The sequence below is a fragment of the Cyprinodon variegatus genome, unplaced genomic scaffold (assembly GCF_000732505.1).
Source record: "Cyprinodon variegatus isolate N-32 unplaced genomic scaffold, C_variegatus-1.0 Scaffold409, whole genome shotgun sequence".
Taxonomy (NCBI): Eukaryota; Metazoa; Chordata; class Actinopteri; order Cyprinodontiformes; family Cyprinodontidae; genus Cyprinodon; species Cyprinodon variegatus.
Window position 1 is genome coordinate 71,242 of NW_015150862.1, and position 16,395 is coordinate 87,636.

Below are 16,395 nucleotides of genomic sequence, written 5' to 3' on the forward strand. Positions count from 1 at the left end.
TTGATTGGAGGTCTCAAGGAAGGAAGGAAGGAAGGAAGGAAGGAAGGAAGGAAGGAAGGAAGGAAATATAAAAATAAGGAAGGACAAAGGAAAGGAAAGGGGGCCATTAAGTAGGGAAAAGGAGAACTAAGGAACTGTAAGAAAGGACATTAAGATAATGGAATCAGCATTCTTATATCTTTTCTCATATTTATCCAGATCTGAAAAAATACCAAAACCTTTCCAGACCGTGTATGAACCCCTTATCCTTCCCCATAAATTTGTTCATGATCACAACTGGGCTGCAGCAGCAGCAGATGGTTCAGTTTTGTCTGCCTGACAGCGGGCTATACACACTTGCTTGTTGCCAGAATGAGAGCTAACAAATTAGTTATGATGGATTTTGTGCAAACTTATTGACTGCCAGTGAAACTTAGCCATCAGTGAGACTGAATATAAACAACGTGTAAGTATCACATGCGCAGGATTTCAGATGGCTATATTAGACATCACATCAAAGGAAACAGAGGCGGCCTGCTCGGCTGACCCCCCTGTGGTCCTGAACAATGCGAATGGCTGGGGAGCCCGCTGCTCTGCGGCTGCAGCAGAGCTTGGCTTGAGTCGGCCTTGGAACTCAGCTCTGTTTCCCTCTGATTACCTGAGAAAAGATTGGCAGTTCTTTCAAAGAGATGTAAGAGAGCACTTTAAATCCCCTTATCTCAGCAAAACAAGAAAGAGAGAGAGGGGGGGGTGGAGGGAAGAGAGCGAGCAAGAGAGAGAGAAAACATAACGTTCGGACATCTGCCAAAAAGCACAGGCCCCATTTTGTAAATTGCTCCTCTCTGCTAAGATAGAGGCCTTAGAGGTCAAAAGCCTGCTGCAGGACACAGAAATCACATGAAAACGTGAGGCTGTAGCTGGATGTCGAACCAAAGCAAAACCTTAACAATAAAAATACAAAAGACAAATAAGACAGACGCTGTCAGCAGAAAATGGAAGACCAGTTCAAGGTGTTTTATTGTTTCTTTGGGCAGTGGAGCTGCAGCACTCCCTGTGTTTTCCTTTACCTCTATAAGACAGGTCAAGACTAATTTCTCCCCAACAGCTATTTCACTGCGCTACGTCAGATGCAAGGCATGTCTGATTCAGAGCCAGATAAAAGTTGCTCATCTTTGCATGAAGCCACAGTATACTTCAGCTTACTAGGCTTTTGTTCCTGTAGTTATTAACCCAATGCAGCATTTTTAACACCCCAAACAGCTAATGCCATCACTGCCTGTTTTCACTGCAGAACACATGCGTTAGAGCCTTTAAGTTACCATTACTTCTATGCAGAAGATACTTACTTTAACCGGTCTACTAACTACCTCTTCCCTGTTCTTGTGTCTGTTTCAATTAAAGCAGAAACTTCTCAGAATTCATCACAACACTTTAATGAAAATGCTCATGGACTGCATGATCCCCCTTCCCCTGCCATGGCAGACCCGTGTAATTGCTTCCACATTTTCTGACTAAACAGCTGTTAGTATTTTCCTGCAGGTCGAAAATCTTAATGCTAACCCTAATAGTGTCCTCCAGATTTGACTTGCTGTTTTTGCACAGAAGAGTGCATAATTGCAAATATAGCAGGAGTAAAATGTGAACGTTTAGCTACAAAGGGCTATACATTCAAGTGTCCTTTGTTTAATGGAAATGCATATTCACAACTAAACTACACAACTGTGCAAAACTAGAATCTTCCTTTCGCAAATAGCAGATAATTATACTGATAGGTTTAAACTGATAGGGAATGTTTGCACATGTCCATGTTAAAGCCAAAAAATATGTATTTTTTTCACACATTTTGTACAAAATATCAATGCAAAGTAATGCAGATATAACAAATGGAAGGGAGTTCTCCATAAATGTATTTTGCACTGCACATTTTCATCCTTTCTGAGTGTCTGAATGAAAAACAATTTAAATGAAAGAAGGATATAAGAGCTTTTGAGTTTCCTCACAAACCATTGAAGGGACAAAATGACCATGTTAAAGAGGGAGCTCTAGTTATATGAAAATAACAATGAGCGTTTTAGCACTCATGTAAAATATAAGAGGTTAAAAAAACTAACAGCACAGAAGCATAAACATTTCAAATTCTCTTGGTAAAACATGGTGCACAATCATTTAATAGGGATGCTGCTTTTCAGCAGATTTAGAGAAGTTATCCTGAAAGGAAACCTGCTTGAGGCTGCAAAACACTTTTAGGTCAGGGCAGAGGTTGACCTTCAGCAGCCCTAACGATACAGCAGAGCTACAAAAGAATGGCTCAGTTCGGTTCAATACTTTAGCAAGGCTTAGTCAGAGTCTAGACTTCAATCCAAGTGCAAATCCATGGCAATACTTACACATGTTGCATACTCAGCATAAAACAAGCTCATGCTCTTGAAGCAGCAACAGAAAAGAAAAAAGTTTGGTTCTCCTCCAAGTATTTATACTTTGTGAGAAGATCATCTGCTGATCTTACAGAATTACGTCACAATCGCTGGAAAAACACAACAGCAGCACAATGGTGGAGGAGGCAGTTTTTTGATTAATTATGATGAGGAAAGCATTATATAAATGCAATATATATATCTTGCATAACAGATCACTGTATGGATTGTCATCCTCTTCCTTTCTTCATCCAAATCCTAACCAATTGGACAGCTATTCTGGGACACTTTGTTCTGCCCTGATATGTTGAGAACACAGCAGAGAGAACAACCAAGACGAGCCTACATGAACAAAATTTTATTTTTTTTTCTGTGGTTGTGAGGAAAATCTTCTCTATTCTCTTGGGAGTATGTGGCAAGATTTAAGAATGTATATTTGGAGACACTCTTCATCCAATCTGTATGAGTTTGAGCTATTGAGTCTATTGAGACTGTAAAAAAATGCCTTTAGCTGACAGAGAAACCCACTTAGAACAGTAATTATACCAAAATTGTAAAAAATACATACAAACATTTTGAATTTAGGATAAAAAATATTTACATCTGTCAGTATGCTCTATTCAGAACTCCTCAAGTGGAAAAGTTTTAGTTTTACCTGGTTTAAATTCGTAAAAAAAAACTTCTTTAAGGAGCCTTTGGCTATTTGATTAATTGATTAATCGGAAAAAAAAAAATATTGACAGATTAATCAATTTGCAAAATAATCGTTAGTTGCACCCCTAATGTGTGCAAATGTCACATCCTACATGAAATTTTCCTCCCCACTTTACAATTATGTGCAACTTTGTGTTGGTCTTAATAAATACTCTCATTAAAAAAACATTTAAGCAAGAGTTCTAAACATAAAAAAAACATGGGAGAAAGTTCAGTAAGTATAAGTGCTTTGTAAAAATGTCTGGAGGTATGATTCCCCCCATAAAACCCTGATATCCTAAGGTCCTTACCCTCTGTAGTCCCGTCTATTCCCATGATGCACTTCATGGCACGCATAACCTGCTCTGTTATAGCAGGGGACATGGCTGAGGCGTAGACGGCACTGTGAGAATGGCTGCGCAGATAGTCCACCAGTTCCTGTCACAGATCACAAACAATAAAGAGAGATAAGAACATGTGTTGTTGGAAGGTAAACACTGCATCTTTAATCTCAAATAAATTCTGATAAACTTCCAATTTCAGGGTCTAACACATGGCTTGTAGTTCTACTTCACCACCACTAGAGAGAGCTCCTGTATACTCAACACCTGACAAGTATTTGAAATACCTCAGATCCTTTCTGTGTCATTTGGAGGAAGCTGGCACTGACTAATACAGCTCTGGAACCTTTCCCCCTCCCCAGATCCTAAACTGAGAGGAAACCGTTGACAAAATGAGCCTGAATGAGGATTGTCAGGCTCATTATTCTGAAATGTCAGCAGGAGATTAATTCTGCCAGTGGCTGACAGAGGAAGAAGCAGGATTTCAGCGAATTGACTAGACCCAGGCTCCTGGAGCGGGAAGCAGGCCTACAGCCGTGACGGGCCTCTGCTCAGCAGTGGCGAGCGGCTGAGGGGTGATGACACACAGCCGGAGATGATGTCTGGCCACCATTTGCACTCACCACCATCTGTCCCCACTGGGCGGCGGCGGCGGAGGCTGAGGTTTCCTCGCACACATGGAGGGAAGGGGATTTTAGTGGAAATGTTCAAACGAGGGATCGGAACTGTGGAACAACCTGACATCTGTTTTTGTTTAAGGCAGGAGATTTTCACAGCTTTGTGGTCCCACAGGATTTCAGTGCAACCAAGATAAGTGAGTTAGGAGAACATGTCTGAAATCCATCTCATGCCTGGGGGCACGCAGTGACAACTCGGGGTGTTTCCGAAGCCACACAGTGGTCACAGCAACGGTGTGGCAGGCTTACTCAATAAGCCACAGAGTGGGACTAGTGCCAGAGCTCCTTGCACACGTGCTTTTCAGCCGCTTTCATTTACTTAACATCTATAAGTCAACCAGAGTCCCTGAGTATCAAAATCAAATTCAATACTAACTATGAAAAGAAATTTAATATAAAGAAGGAAACAAAGGAACCTTTAAACTAAGAGGACGCTGTTTCTAAGCCCTATTGCACTTAAATAAAGTCAGAATTAAACTATTTCTAAAAGAACTGAAGGGCCTACGTTGCTTGGCTCATTGTATTTAAACTACTTTTAAGTTATTTTGGTTGTATATTGAAAGATAATGATTGGTTTACGATCTGAAACATTCAAGTGTGACAAAAACAGGAAAAGAAGAAATCTGTAAGTAGGATAAATACTTTTATTTAGACTTTTTAAGTTAAGATCAGGTTTTTCTAAAAGGGTGACTAAATAATGCTCTGTATACTTACTATTAAGGTGAATTATAAGGAGCTTGGGGTGAATTTATTTCTGGTTCTCTCATAAAACAGCTAAAAGATGACTGTTTTCCAGAACACATGTGCAAAGCTTTTTCCTGGTCCACCCGTATCCACTAAACACAGGATTTGGGGCACCTCACCACAACAACAAATATGCTTTCTCTCTTTTTTCCTGCCTTTTCCTTTCAAGAGTTTACAACAGCCAGCTGCCAAACCAAGCAGCACGTTCATACTTCAAACATCATCATGCTTGTTAAAAATCGTCCTGTTAAATCCGGAGCACAGTTCCGATGCGTGCCACAAGAAGGAGCTGGCCTTTGGCCAGCTTTACCTTCTTATTAAGGCAAAGCAGGACTAAGCTAACATAAGGCGGGGAAAGGAAGGGTCCATTTTTAAGAGCCTAATTCCAACAAAATGCCTGTTTCCTTGCTTTTTAATCAACAGCTTTGAAACCATTGTGGTTATGTACTAAAGTGTACTTTTAATAGAGTAAAAATAATGAAAAAGAGCCTGGTTTTCAGCCTATTGGACATTTGTTGAACACATGAGGTCTAAAGAAGGCACTATTATGGAGAATGTAATATTCACCCCCATCTGTTTTGAATACCTGCTTCAAATAATCTTAAAAAATTATAAACATTTACTGAGTCAATTTATCTGTTTTTAAGAACAAATTAGAGATGTGAATGAAAAAAGGGTCAGCTTAGCCATTTGATTCTCTGTAATGAGAATCAAAGGCTATTGGATTGGTTTCACTGTGATTAATTCCATCTAAATTGTAAAATCTATTTAGATCCAGACTAATTTCTGCTTGAGTGAATAATAAGATGTTTACTGCAGTATTTCCAAGCTCTCTGCTTTGTAGGTGGGCCATAAACAGCTGAAACAGTGTGGATGGATGAAATGAGCAGATGAAGGTGGAACAGAGCTCCACAGAAACCTTTCTCCCCGCGATGTAGCCTCCAGCTCCCCCGAAGCTCTTTGTGAATGTCCCCATCATCACGTCCACATCATTCGGGTTCACATTGAACAGCTCGGTGACTCCCCTCCCTGATGGCCCCACTGCACCGATACTGTGGGCTTCGTCCAGGTATAGATAGGCTTTATACTTCTTCTTCAGGGCGATGATTTCAGGCAGCCGTACCACTGAACCCTCCATGCTAATAACACAGAGAATTCAACCAGATGTTAGCTTTATAAACCAAAAAGAAAACTATTTTACTCATAGATCTCGGGGTGTGCGTCAGATGTTATATGCTGTATTTCTAATGGGATATTTGAGTGATTCTTTTTATCAGAGATGGCAGAGGTCACCTTAAATGGTTGGTTTCCTGGAAGAGCCCCAGGTTTAAAGGACAGTCGTTAAAATTTCAACAGGTTTAAGGTTGAGTTTGTAGAAAGGACATTTGAGAAGGTTGATCTGTCTAAATCTAGGTTTGCTGACTGCTAGCCATCTTTTTCTTGGAACATCCATTTGTCTCTGGGTATCAACCGAAAAACCTAGAAGACCAGTGGCACAAGCCATAGTCAAAGCAGCTCAGGGTTATTTAGTTCCTAGTGATAAACTGAGTGGATATCAAGCTAGAAAAGCAGCTTTTCTGTGGGCTTTGTTTTGGTTGTTTTGGGGTTTCCATTACTGGTTTCCATAAACTGGTTGTTTGGTTTAGCAGTGCCAACATGCGGTGTGAGCAGACGCCTGCTCTCTGACGGGAGCTTAATCAGCTGTATTTTGGCAGCACCTTAATAGGGAGAAATAATTGGAGTTAAAAAAGGTAGTGGAGAGGATGACAAGCCACAGATTCTACCACACAAGTAATAAGCTCACAATAATTGTTTGATTTATTTTGCATGTTTTTATTTAAACATATCTCATGTTTTGTTGATTAACCATGCCAGTGCTATGGGAATCTTTCACTAACTAGATTAATTTATAATAAAAACTTAAGAATTCATAATTTTTTACCTAAATTCACTGAAAAAGAATGATATTTGTTCTAGGATTATAACTATAAGCTGCAATTAATGATGTTTGTGTCAGTATTATTAAAATTGAAATTGAAGGGATTGCCTTCGATTCAATGTGTCGTTACAATCAACTGGTTTTCCTTAGATAGAAAACTTTTAATCAATTTGACTGTATGATCTGGTTGAATTGTCACTGTAAAGTTCCTTAAGATGACATGTGCTGTGAACTGGTGCTATATAAATAAACTGAATTGAATTAAAATGTCAGTTTTACCATTTTGATCATTTACATGGCTGGTACAATGGGTTCATCAAAGAATACTGCAGTTACACAACTGGAGGGAATTGCTGTTATGAAATGCACTTTTTGATAAGGACTGATTATGATTATAAAGTAACAGTTTCCTGTAATGGTCCTCTAACTGTAACAGATTTATAGGCTTAATAAAACTTTTATGCTGTTCACCCAGCCCCAATTTAGACATAAGTTGCAACTAATGATTATTTTGCAAATTGATTAATCTGTTGATTATTTTTTTGATTATTTAATTAATAATCAGATAGCCAATGGCTCCTTAAAGAAGATTTTTTTATGAAATTAAACCATGAGAAACTAAAACCTTTCCACTTGAGGAGTCTTGGATAGAGCATATTGAAAGACAAAAAATAACGATTAATCTGATTCATTGTTTCAGCCCTAGACTCATGTTACCATTTCACAATGATAATGATCTCAAACAACCACCAAAACCTGTTTTTTGTTTGATAAAGCATGTTAACTCTAGGCACCTGGAATAGCTCTAGTGTTACTGTAAGTGAATAATTCCTGAACTCTGCTCATATAAGCTAGGTTCAAACCAGGAACCAAACAATTTAGGAGCCCCATAATTCTGATAAGTGGTCAAATATCCAGCCAGAATGACAGCATACCACAAGGATTTTAATGGCAGCTTAAAGTTCATAGTTTTTTTTTTAGGGACATTTATCCAGATATATGTTGAGGTGAGAATATGGTGGAGAATGTTTTTTAATCTTAACAACAGCTTATAGCTTAATTTAAGTCATTGAAAGAAAAAAAAAAAAAAAAAAAAACATGATTTCTGTCCATAATGAGTGGATGGAAATGTTTTACCAGATTGGTAAAGTTTGACCTGCTCGTTTATCAAGAATCCTTCTGCTGGCATTTTTATTCTTTCCTATCATCTTTCTCTAGCTTCCTCCTCCCCTCTGATGGAAACCTTTTAAGGCTACAAATAGACAGAATAAGTAATTATATAGCTGGGGATCTGTAACAATCCTTGACCTGCTATACTTTCTTTGGCTGAGCCTGCAGCTCAAATGATAGAAGACAGAGCTGAACCAGGAGCGTAGTGGACATCAAAGACGAGAGGGATAGAGCTAAAGTCTCCTTATCCATCCGTTTGATGTTCCAGGGAGGTGAAAGATGGAGAACTCATTCTTTCAGAGCTGTACGAAGGACAGACTTTTGCTCTCACAAGTGATTCACACTGCTGACCAAAGGAGTGTAATAAAGTCAAGCAAATTAAGCTTTCTCTTTACTGGACAGTTTCCATATTGAATTTTTTGTCTCTTCTGTAGTGTACTGGATGCTAAGGGTAATAAGCAGGAAAGAAATGAGAAAATACTATGTCAGTATTAAACAGCTGGAGCTGGGGGGATCGGCCAAGTCAATCTCAGAGGCTCCATTTGGCCTTGAATTGAAGCTAATGAGCAGATGGAGAGGGTCACTAAGACTCGGGATAGCTTATCACCAGGAGACACACACACACACACACAATACCTTTTTCCCGGTAATCACACCCTACCCAGCCACACACAGATACACACACCTATCCACCTGCCAGCACACGTACAATCAATTATTCAAACAGTAGGAAGGGAGGCAACTAAGGAAGAGAACATTACATGGGCATCTAAGCTCAGGGTAACCTCAGGTTACAAATAAAGAATTTTTACTGAATCCTGGGAGATCAGGAGAGCAAAACTCTTTTAAACACTTTCCTTAAAAAATATTGATTTGAGTATTCATCAGAGTGAGGATATATTTTCAGTCCTAATATATCAAAAAGAAATGCAGTGTAGCAATATTCTAAGAAATAACCTAAAGAGTGTTTAGTGGGAGCTGACCTGTAGATGCCCTCCACCATAATGAGGATCTTTTTCCAGGGTCTGTGGGTCCGAGGCTGCCCTGAGCAAACGGCTTCTCTTAGCAGCTTCTCCAGACTATGCATGTCTGAAAACACAAAGGCACACACAGGAATAAGAGAGTAAAGACATTGTGATTACAATAAAGCAATAGCATTTCAAAATAGGGCCACAAATTATAAAGCCTAAGAGAGGTGCAAACTAGATCTTTAATATGTCCTATAATGCATTGTAATAGTATTCACACCCTATGTAAAGGTTGGATGATACCATAATGTAACTCTTCACTCTACATGCAAAAACCCATTGTGATAGAAAAGTAACGCTGTCCCTGCAAGCACCACTTCCACAGTGAAACATGATGTTGGCAGCATCATGCTATGAGGATGACTGGAGAAGCAGGTCAGTGTTGATGAGAAAATAGGTGTAGCTAAATACAGAGGAATCTTGAAAGAAAAAATGCTAAAAACTGCAAAAGAGAAAGAGTTTATCCACAGTTGATTTTTCACATTGTTTAAGATTATATTATCAAAAAAAATACTTAAGTTTTAATTATGCAGAAATATTACTATCATTATCTGATTGTATTTTCTGGGTTATACACCTTACATAACATGTATTATAGTTGTCCATACACTATAATGTTATTGTTTAATGGTTTTTGGTTTGGCTTATTTATGTTTTGTATCCCTTTTTCCTACTGTTAAAGGTTCTTACAACTGATTGATTAAAATATTAACCGAGCAGAGGGTCATCTTTCAACAGAACCAACAACAGCCGACATTTAGTCACTTATAACGGAATGGTATATATATATATAATATATATAAAAAACATTTAAAATTCATATTTTAGAATGGCCTAATACAGTAAATATGCAAAATGAAATCTTATTTCAAGAAACTTATACCATTTTTTTGAAGTCTAAGGCTGAGAGAAATATTTCCTAACCTGTGGCTATATATGTGGTTTATGTTGGTTCACCAGAGGGTTAATCACAAATGCAAACCACACATTTTGGGAATTTTGTTTGAAAAAAGTTTAAAGCCATTTATGATTCTTCCTTGAGTTTAAAGTTATTCACTGCCTTATTTTGGTCAATATTAACAAAATATTAGCACTATACACTTTTTTTTTAATGGGTTTTGGGTTTTTGATTATAAATTGTTTGACAGTTTTGGGGTTTTAATACATTTGCAAGGCACTGTATATACCAACAAACCGTAAAGTAGAACAAATTGTGAATATTATAGTATTTTGCTGTGAAGATCAGAGTGTTCATTAGGCAAAAAGACTGACTTCACCCTGAAATAGTCCCTTTTCAGGAACCCTTTTCAACCTGACATGAAAAAACTTTTGCACTCTTGGACATATGAGCTTTCTGGCAGATTTACACACAAACCTAAACTTAGAACAGAAAAACACATTTTTAAGTTTATATTAATGATCCTTACTCATATGTTAACTCTTACAAAATCATCTCCCAGATTTCCTTGTTTTTAATTGTGGAAAAATGTCCTAATTCTTTGCTACGATTCACCAGGTGGCAGTATTCGACCAGCTCTAATTCTCCAGAACCTTTATATTTTAACTCTAACTTCAATCCATCCATGAGCAGCAGCAAAATCCTGCCACAGCCAACAGTCTGTCTAGATTATCGATATTACTGCCTCCTCACAGACGCAGGTTCATTTAGGAGCCAGCAGATGCTCTGCCGCTCCTAATATCCCCTCTTGAAGCCCAACAGAACACAAAGCATCCGGAGCTACTAAAATCTACGCTAAGGAGAGCAGTGATCATTTTACAGTATCACTCTGATTTAGGATAAGCTCCAATCTGATATGAGACATTGTGTCACTAGTTGCTTCATCTTCCTTCCCACTGTACATGCAAACACAGCAGTAAATATCTGGAAATTATTAGTGTTTTCTATGCTTTCTGTTTGTTGAATTTTGCTGATGCTTTTATTGTGCATTAAAAACGTTCAAAACTGCTTTTAAAGAAATAGCAAAAAAGCAAAGACAAAGTTAACAAAACTTCTGACATACAACTTGGATGCAGCTGGTCTGTAACACAGGTTTACCGATGTCTGCTGTATGGAAATTTGGCTCTGTTAAGGATGCAAATCATCACCATCCCAGTGGCTGCATGCAGCCTCCAGAAACTAACATTGAAAAACCATGACTATGTTTTTTCAGAACGTACAAACCTCTTGATAGTAATGCCGCTGCAGGTTTTAAAGCAGGGAGAAGTCTGCTGCTCAGATCCCTGAGGCTTCTTTGCCTTTAGACAGGCCTCAAGGGTCCAATAGGTGGAACTATAACTGACTGAGTTTGCACCTGTCAGGATGCATTTGCTGCTAAAGGACCAGACCATTTTTTTTGTGTTGCGTTTGTGGTAATCCTCAGACAGAAGATGCATTTCCAGGGAAGCCCGTTTCCAGCATGCAGTTTATTTATTTTTCCAAGAAAAAAGACAAAGTAAAAAAACAAACTACATAAAAACATAATCTTGCCTGTTATATTAAAACCATTTCATGTTTTACCAGAAACTTCATCTGCTAGACAAAGACAAAGGAGCACCTAACTGCTAAGAGGAAGCAAAACAAACCAGTTTGGATTTTTTTTTTTTTACAAGTTTGTATTTAGTCCATGTTAATCTAATGAGCTTGGACCCAGAAATCACCTTATAGGTACGCAAAGTCTACCTGCATGTAATTTATCAGAGTATAAGCTCGGCTGTCCTGTGAAGGGAACATTAGTGAACTAACAATATTATAAATAAGAGGAAACACTGCAGAGCGGTCAGGGAAAAAGATGTGGAGAGGTTTAAATCAAGATGAATCAAGTTTAGGACATCTCACAGAATATTACTGAATCTGAAAATGTAAAAACTGCTGCTACACAGCAGGAAACATGCTAGATAGCCGCAGACCTAAAGCCTAAACTGACAGGCTGTACATTAATAAGGGAAGAAGCCGAGAGGTCTGTGGTAACTCTGGAAGAGCTACAGAGCTCTGCAACTTAAGTAGAAAAATGTTGCACCCTATGCAAAGCTCACCTTATTGGTTGTGTGCTCAGTAGTCATCTTTGCAAGGAAGATTAAGAAGGCCTGCTTGCAGTTTGGCATAAACCATGAAGCTGAGACAACAAACATGTGGAAGTAGGTGCTCTGGTTGAGACCAAAATGTCACAATTTTCTCTACAGACCTGATATTCAAGAATTCAAAAATGAGGAGAGCTAAAATTGCACGTGCATTTCTTTTTTGCACGTGCAATAAGTAGGTGTGTTGTTGGTGATCTACAAGTATTGTTCCTGCAAACCGGTTTGGCTCCATGCTGATAAAATTAACAAATTGCCTGCGACACTGGCAGTTTGAGAATGAAAGCAAAACATTAGGTTCTAAACTATGCAACTGGGTGCAATAATTATATCCTCACTGTGTAGATGACACCAATTGACATTTTCTGAGGGGGGGCAGGGGGTTCACACTGCTTTTGGGCAGATCTGACAAACTTGCGGTGAATGACTGGAGATGTTTCTAGCCCTGCCTTTAAGAATATAGTAGATGATCTCTTGTAACAGCAGTGGAAGATTCATTTGAAAATCATAGTATACATTTAAAGTATTAATCAATTTAGATTTAATAAACTAATAACTGATTATACTATATCAGAGGCGTAGCAAGCCGTTTCTCCCTGCCGTGAGTTTTCTAAGAGTCTGACTGTAGGCCAGTGGTTCATTGTGGATGGTTCTGATCTGTAAGGTGCCATGCTTTATTGTTCCCTAGCATCACTACCCTCTCCCAAGCTTGAAATGGTTGATGGTTCAACCACACAAACCATTTCCAGACTAGATATTTTGGGAAAAATCCTCCATGTTTCCATCCCTCTACATTATAGCATGGTAAGTTATCTCCAAAAGGGTTCTCCCTCAGACGTCAGACACACAGAGAGGGCTTTTTGCTAGTTATTAATCCTCCATGGTTTTTCTAAATGTACGATATTTGTGTTAAAAATAAGCCTTTTTGATTCATAACAATTCAGAACCCATTTGTAAGTCCCGCTGCATGATTTTAATGTAAACTTACATGAAATCAATATGGCGTCTTCAACACGTTAAATGCAAAAGTTGTTTTTGTGTTTGGTATCTTTTTCCTTCTGCCTCAAAATTATATAGTTTTATCTTTATCATATACATATGAATAATAACAATTACGTGTAGTTTACGTGTAGTTATGTTTATGATTTTAACATTGTTTTAGAAGGTTTCAAGAGGTATTAAACACTAAAGATTCATTGTACTCTATATACAGTAGCTATATTGTTTTGGATCCTTTTTGCTGCTAGTTAATAAAACCAAATTATCACACTAAACACACTTTTATACGATACAAACATAATAATATCAATCTATAAAGCTGCAAATCTATTTAAAAGAACATACTGTAAAGCAAGCAGAAGAAAAGAACCCAAAGGTGCAACTTGTACTAACTGCAAGCAGAAGCATAAAGCTTTATTTTGACCACATGAATGCAGTTAAAGTCAAAGCAAAGCAAAGTTGGTCTCAGTGATAAACAAGGAATACATTATGATAATAATCATAAACAAGCAATTTAAGAATAATGATAATAAACAAGGAATTTAAAACTCAGTAAACCTGAATAATGTGAAAAGAGAGAGTAGATGAACTTACTGTTGTGTTTGAACACCCGAATTGTAGCTCCTGACAGTCTGGCCCCCAAGATGAGAGATGTGTGATTAAGCTCATCGCTTATTATTAAACAACCCTGAAAAAGGAGCAAAAAGCCACAACTTTAACCAAGAAATGTTTTAAGAGATTTCTTAATTTTTCTGTTTAATGATAAAAAACATGTTCTGTGAAAGAAAATAGCTTGGTTGGATAAAAAGGCCAATAGCTTGTTAAGTCATTCCTATTCTATTTCCCTTTTAAAATCTTAACTGCAATCTTTTACTGTATGTCCAGGAAAACCTGAAACAGAATTACCAGACATCACCCTCCTTTTGGTGTCAGATAAAAAATTTACAAGCTGATCTGTTACAATTTTTGCATAGACATTATGATGCTTCCTTTTCTATAAAACTCAGCATGCAAATTAATTCAGCTGTCCCATGGAATTCTCTGCAGAGCATTAGCATATATAACATCAAAGCTCTGAGTGTTTGACTGCATTAATCGGAATAATCTTGTAAGAGGGGCTGTGTTGACACCGACTCAGTGTCAGATACGCTCAGTATTGCCTGGGGTCAAGCTGGTCCACCAACAGCTGTCACTCTAATGTGACTCTGCCTGCACAGAGAGGCCTGTCCGGGGTCACACCATCCCTGTAGGACTGATCTGGCAGTGAGGGTTGACCCCCAGACGTTATAGGGTTAGCGTCAGAGCTGCAGCCTAAAGGGGCTGCTGCACCTCTTGAGCTGCATAAAATGACCCAGCTCTCATCACTTAAACAGTCAACCCTTCTTTCCCTCCTGTCCACTCGAATAGCAAGAAACTCTTTCTTTATGCTGCCGCTGGTATCTGTCAGTTCTACTTGAAGCAGGCGGGTTTGCCAAGAGGCCAAATTATGGGTAGTTAGACCCTTAAGCAGCGCTCATAACAAAACCTGCCCTAACTTGTCTGAATGCTTAAAAGCAGCCATGAAAGCCCACAACTATCATATTCTGTTCGGTTTAATTATCATTTCAATTAGTTAAGGTGGTCAGGGATATTCTTATACACTTTTCTAAGGTCCTCATTTGCGTGACCATTTTTTTTCCTTTAATCTTTTTTCTGTTGTAAACCGGAATTTCCCCATAAATAAAGGGATTTTCTGTTCTATATCCTTATAGCTGATTATGTTTTATTATATTCATGTAGAATAGATGTAAAAAAAAAATAAATAAATAGAATGAAATTACATTAATGCTACTGTGCTTTGAAATTTGCACACTGATGCAATAGGATTTTCTTAAGTCCCTGAATGCAAAGGTGTGTTTAAATGCATACCTTCCCCACAAGTGCTGGGATATTCATTGAGTTGGTTGCAAAGCCCATCCCAAATATCATGGAGGACTCAACTCCCAGGAAGTCAGCCACAAGTTGTTCTAGCTCCTCATGAATGTGCAAGTTACCTGCAAGAAGGAAATCACACACAAAAAAACATGCATTAATAAGGGCTGCATCTCAGAAAATCATGTGATGCCAAAATAATCGCTAAATATCAACAAAGTTCAAAGTTAATATGAATCAACCATTCCTACTTTATGTTCATTATCTGTCACATCATGATGTTTTGCACCATGTGTGCAAAATGCAAAACTCTATTAGAGTGAGTCTCCTTTCATTAAGCTTTATATTAGCATGCAAAATGTGAGTTCCAGCACTTGAATCACAATAAAGCACAGATATTGCATTTCAAACAAACATTAGCAACATTAACATTTTGCACATTGATATTTCAATTACAATATTAGAGCAATTCATTAGTTCAGGCCCCTTTGTGGATGTTTACATGATCAGACTGCTTTCTTACTGATCTTTCTCTACTCATCCATCCTAACATTTTGACAAACATTAATGTTTCCTCATAAGAAGCAAAAGACCCGACAGCAAACCTTTGGATCAGCACTTGCTCTCTCGAGATTGGATTCAATTCCTATAGATTCATGATGTGACAAACATGGAATTTAGTTTTTTTTCTTTTTTTCACCTGAAGTAATATCAGAGCAGGTCCCGCAAGGTCTAAAATGATTCTGTTGGACAATATGAGGCTGGAACAGTTGGTGATAAACCAATATGGCAGGTGGGGACCAGAATTCATTTTTGTGCTAATGTACCATCTGACATTGTGTTTCTTTCATTCTGTGAACAAAATAAGACATTTTCAGGTATCATTCTGTGCAGCCATCTGTTAAAGAGAAAAAAATGGTAGTCTCAGTGTCGAGATACAGGGCTAAAAGGTCTAGGTAAAACAGACTTTAATTATCTTACAGTGTTATGCTAAAGTATTCAAGTCCATTTAACCTTTTTCAGAGTTTTTCATGTAACAACCACAAAGATTTATGTACGTTTATTGGATTATATGCGACACACCTTCATAAATAAGTGCATAGTTATCCAGTGGAAGTATGGTTCTATTTTTATCCCATTTTGGGAAATGGTGCATTAATTCGATACCCATTATTAGAATCCAAACCTTCAAAAGTAATCCATATAGTGGATATGGTAATCTAATCTCTGTTACGAAAATTATCCCAAATTTAAAGTTCTCTCAGACTTTTTAAATGATAGCGGAATATGTATGAAGTCCCTACGAAGGTACCAAGAGATGGCGATTCAATAAAATGACATACAGGCAACCAAAAGGCCCATGGTCACTTCAAATGAGCTACAAAGGTGAGAGACTCTGTTGATAAGTCAACTAATATTGGTGAA

At 38.0% G+C, this 16,395-nt stretch overlaps 1 protein-coding gene across 1 annotated transcript in view; it reads right to left on the reverse strand.

The window, feature by feature from the left end:
* The window catches only part of sptlc3 (serine palmitoyltransferase long chain base subunit 3), a 36,186-nt gene that overhangs the window by 2,909 nt on the left and 16,882 nt on the right, over positions 1 to 16,395 (reverse strand). Inside the window, exons 5-9 of the mRNA XM_015387973.1 lie at positions 14,968 to 15,092; positions 13,654 to 13,747; positions 8,941 to 9,046; positions 5,768 to 5,987; positions 3,398 to 3,524 (exon numbers count right to left, since the gene is read on the reverse strand). Coding sequence (XP_015243459.1) covers positions 3,398 to 3,524; positions 5,768 to 5,987; positions 8,941 to 9,046; positions 13,654 to 13,747; positions 14,968 to 15,092 — 672 coding nt within the window. The remainder of the gene's footprint in view (positions 1 to 3,397; positions 3,525 to 5,767; positions 5,988 to 8,940; positions 9,047 to 13,653; positions 13,748 to 14,967; positions 15,093 to 16,395) is intronic.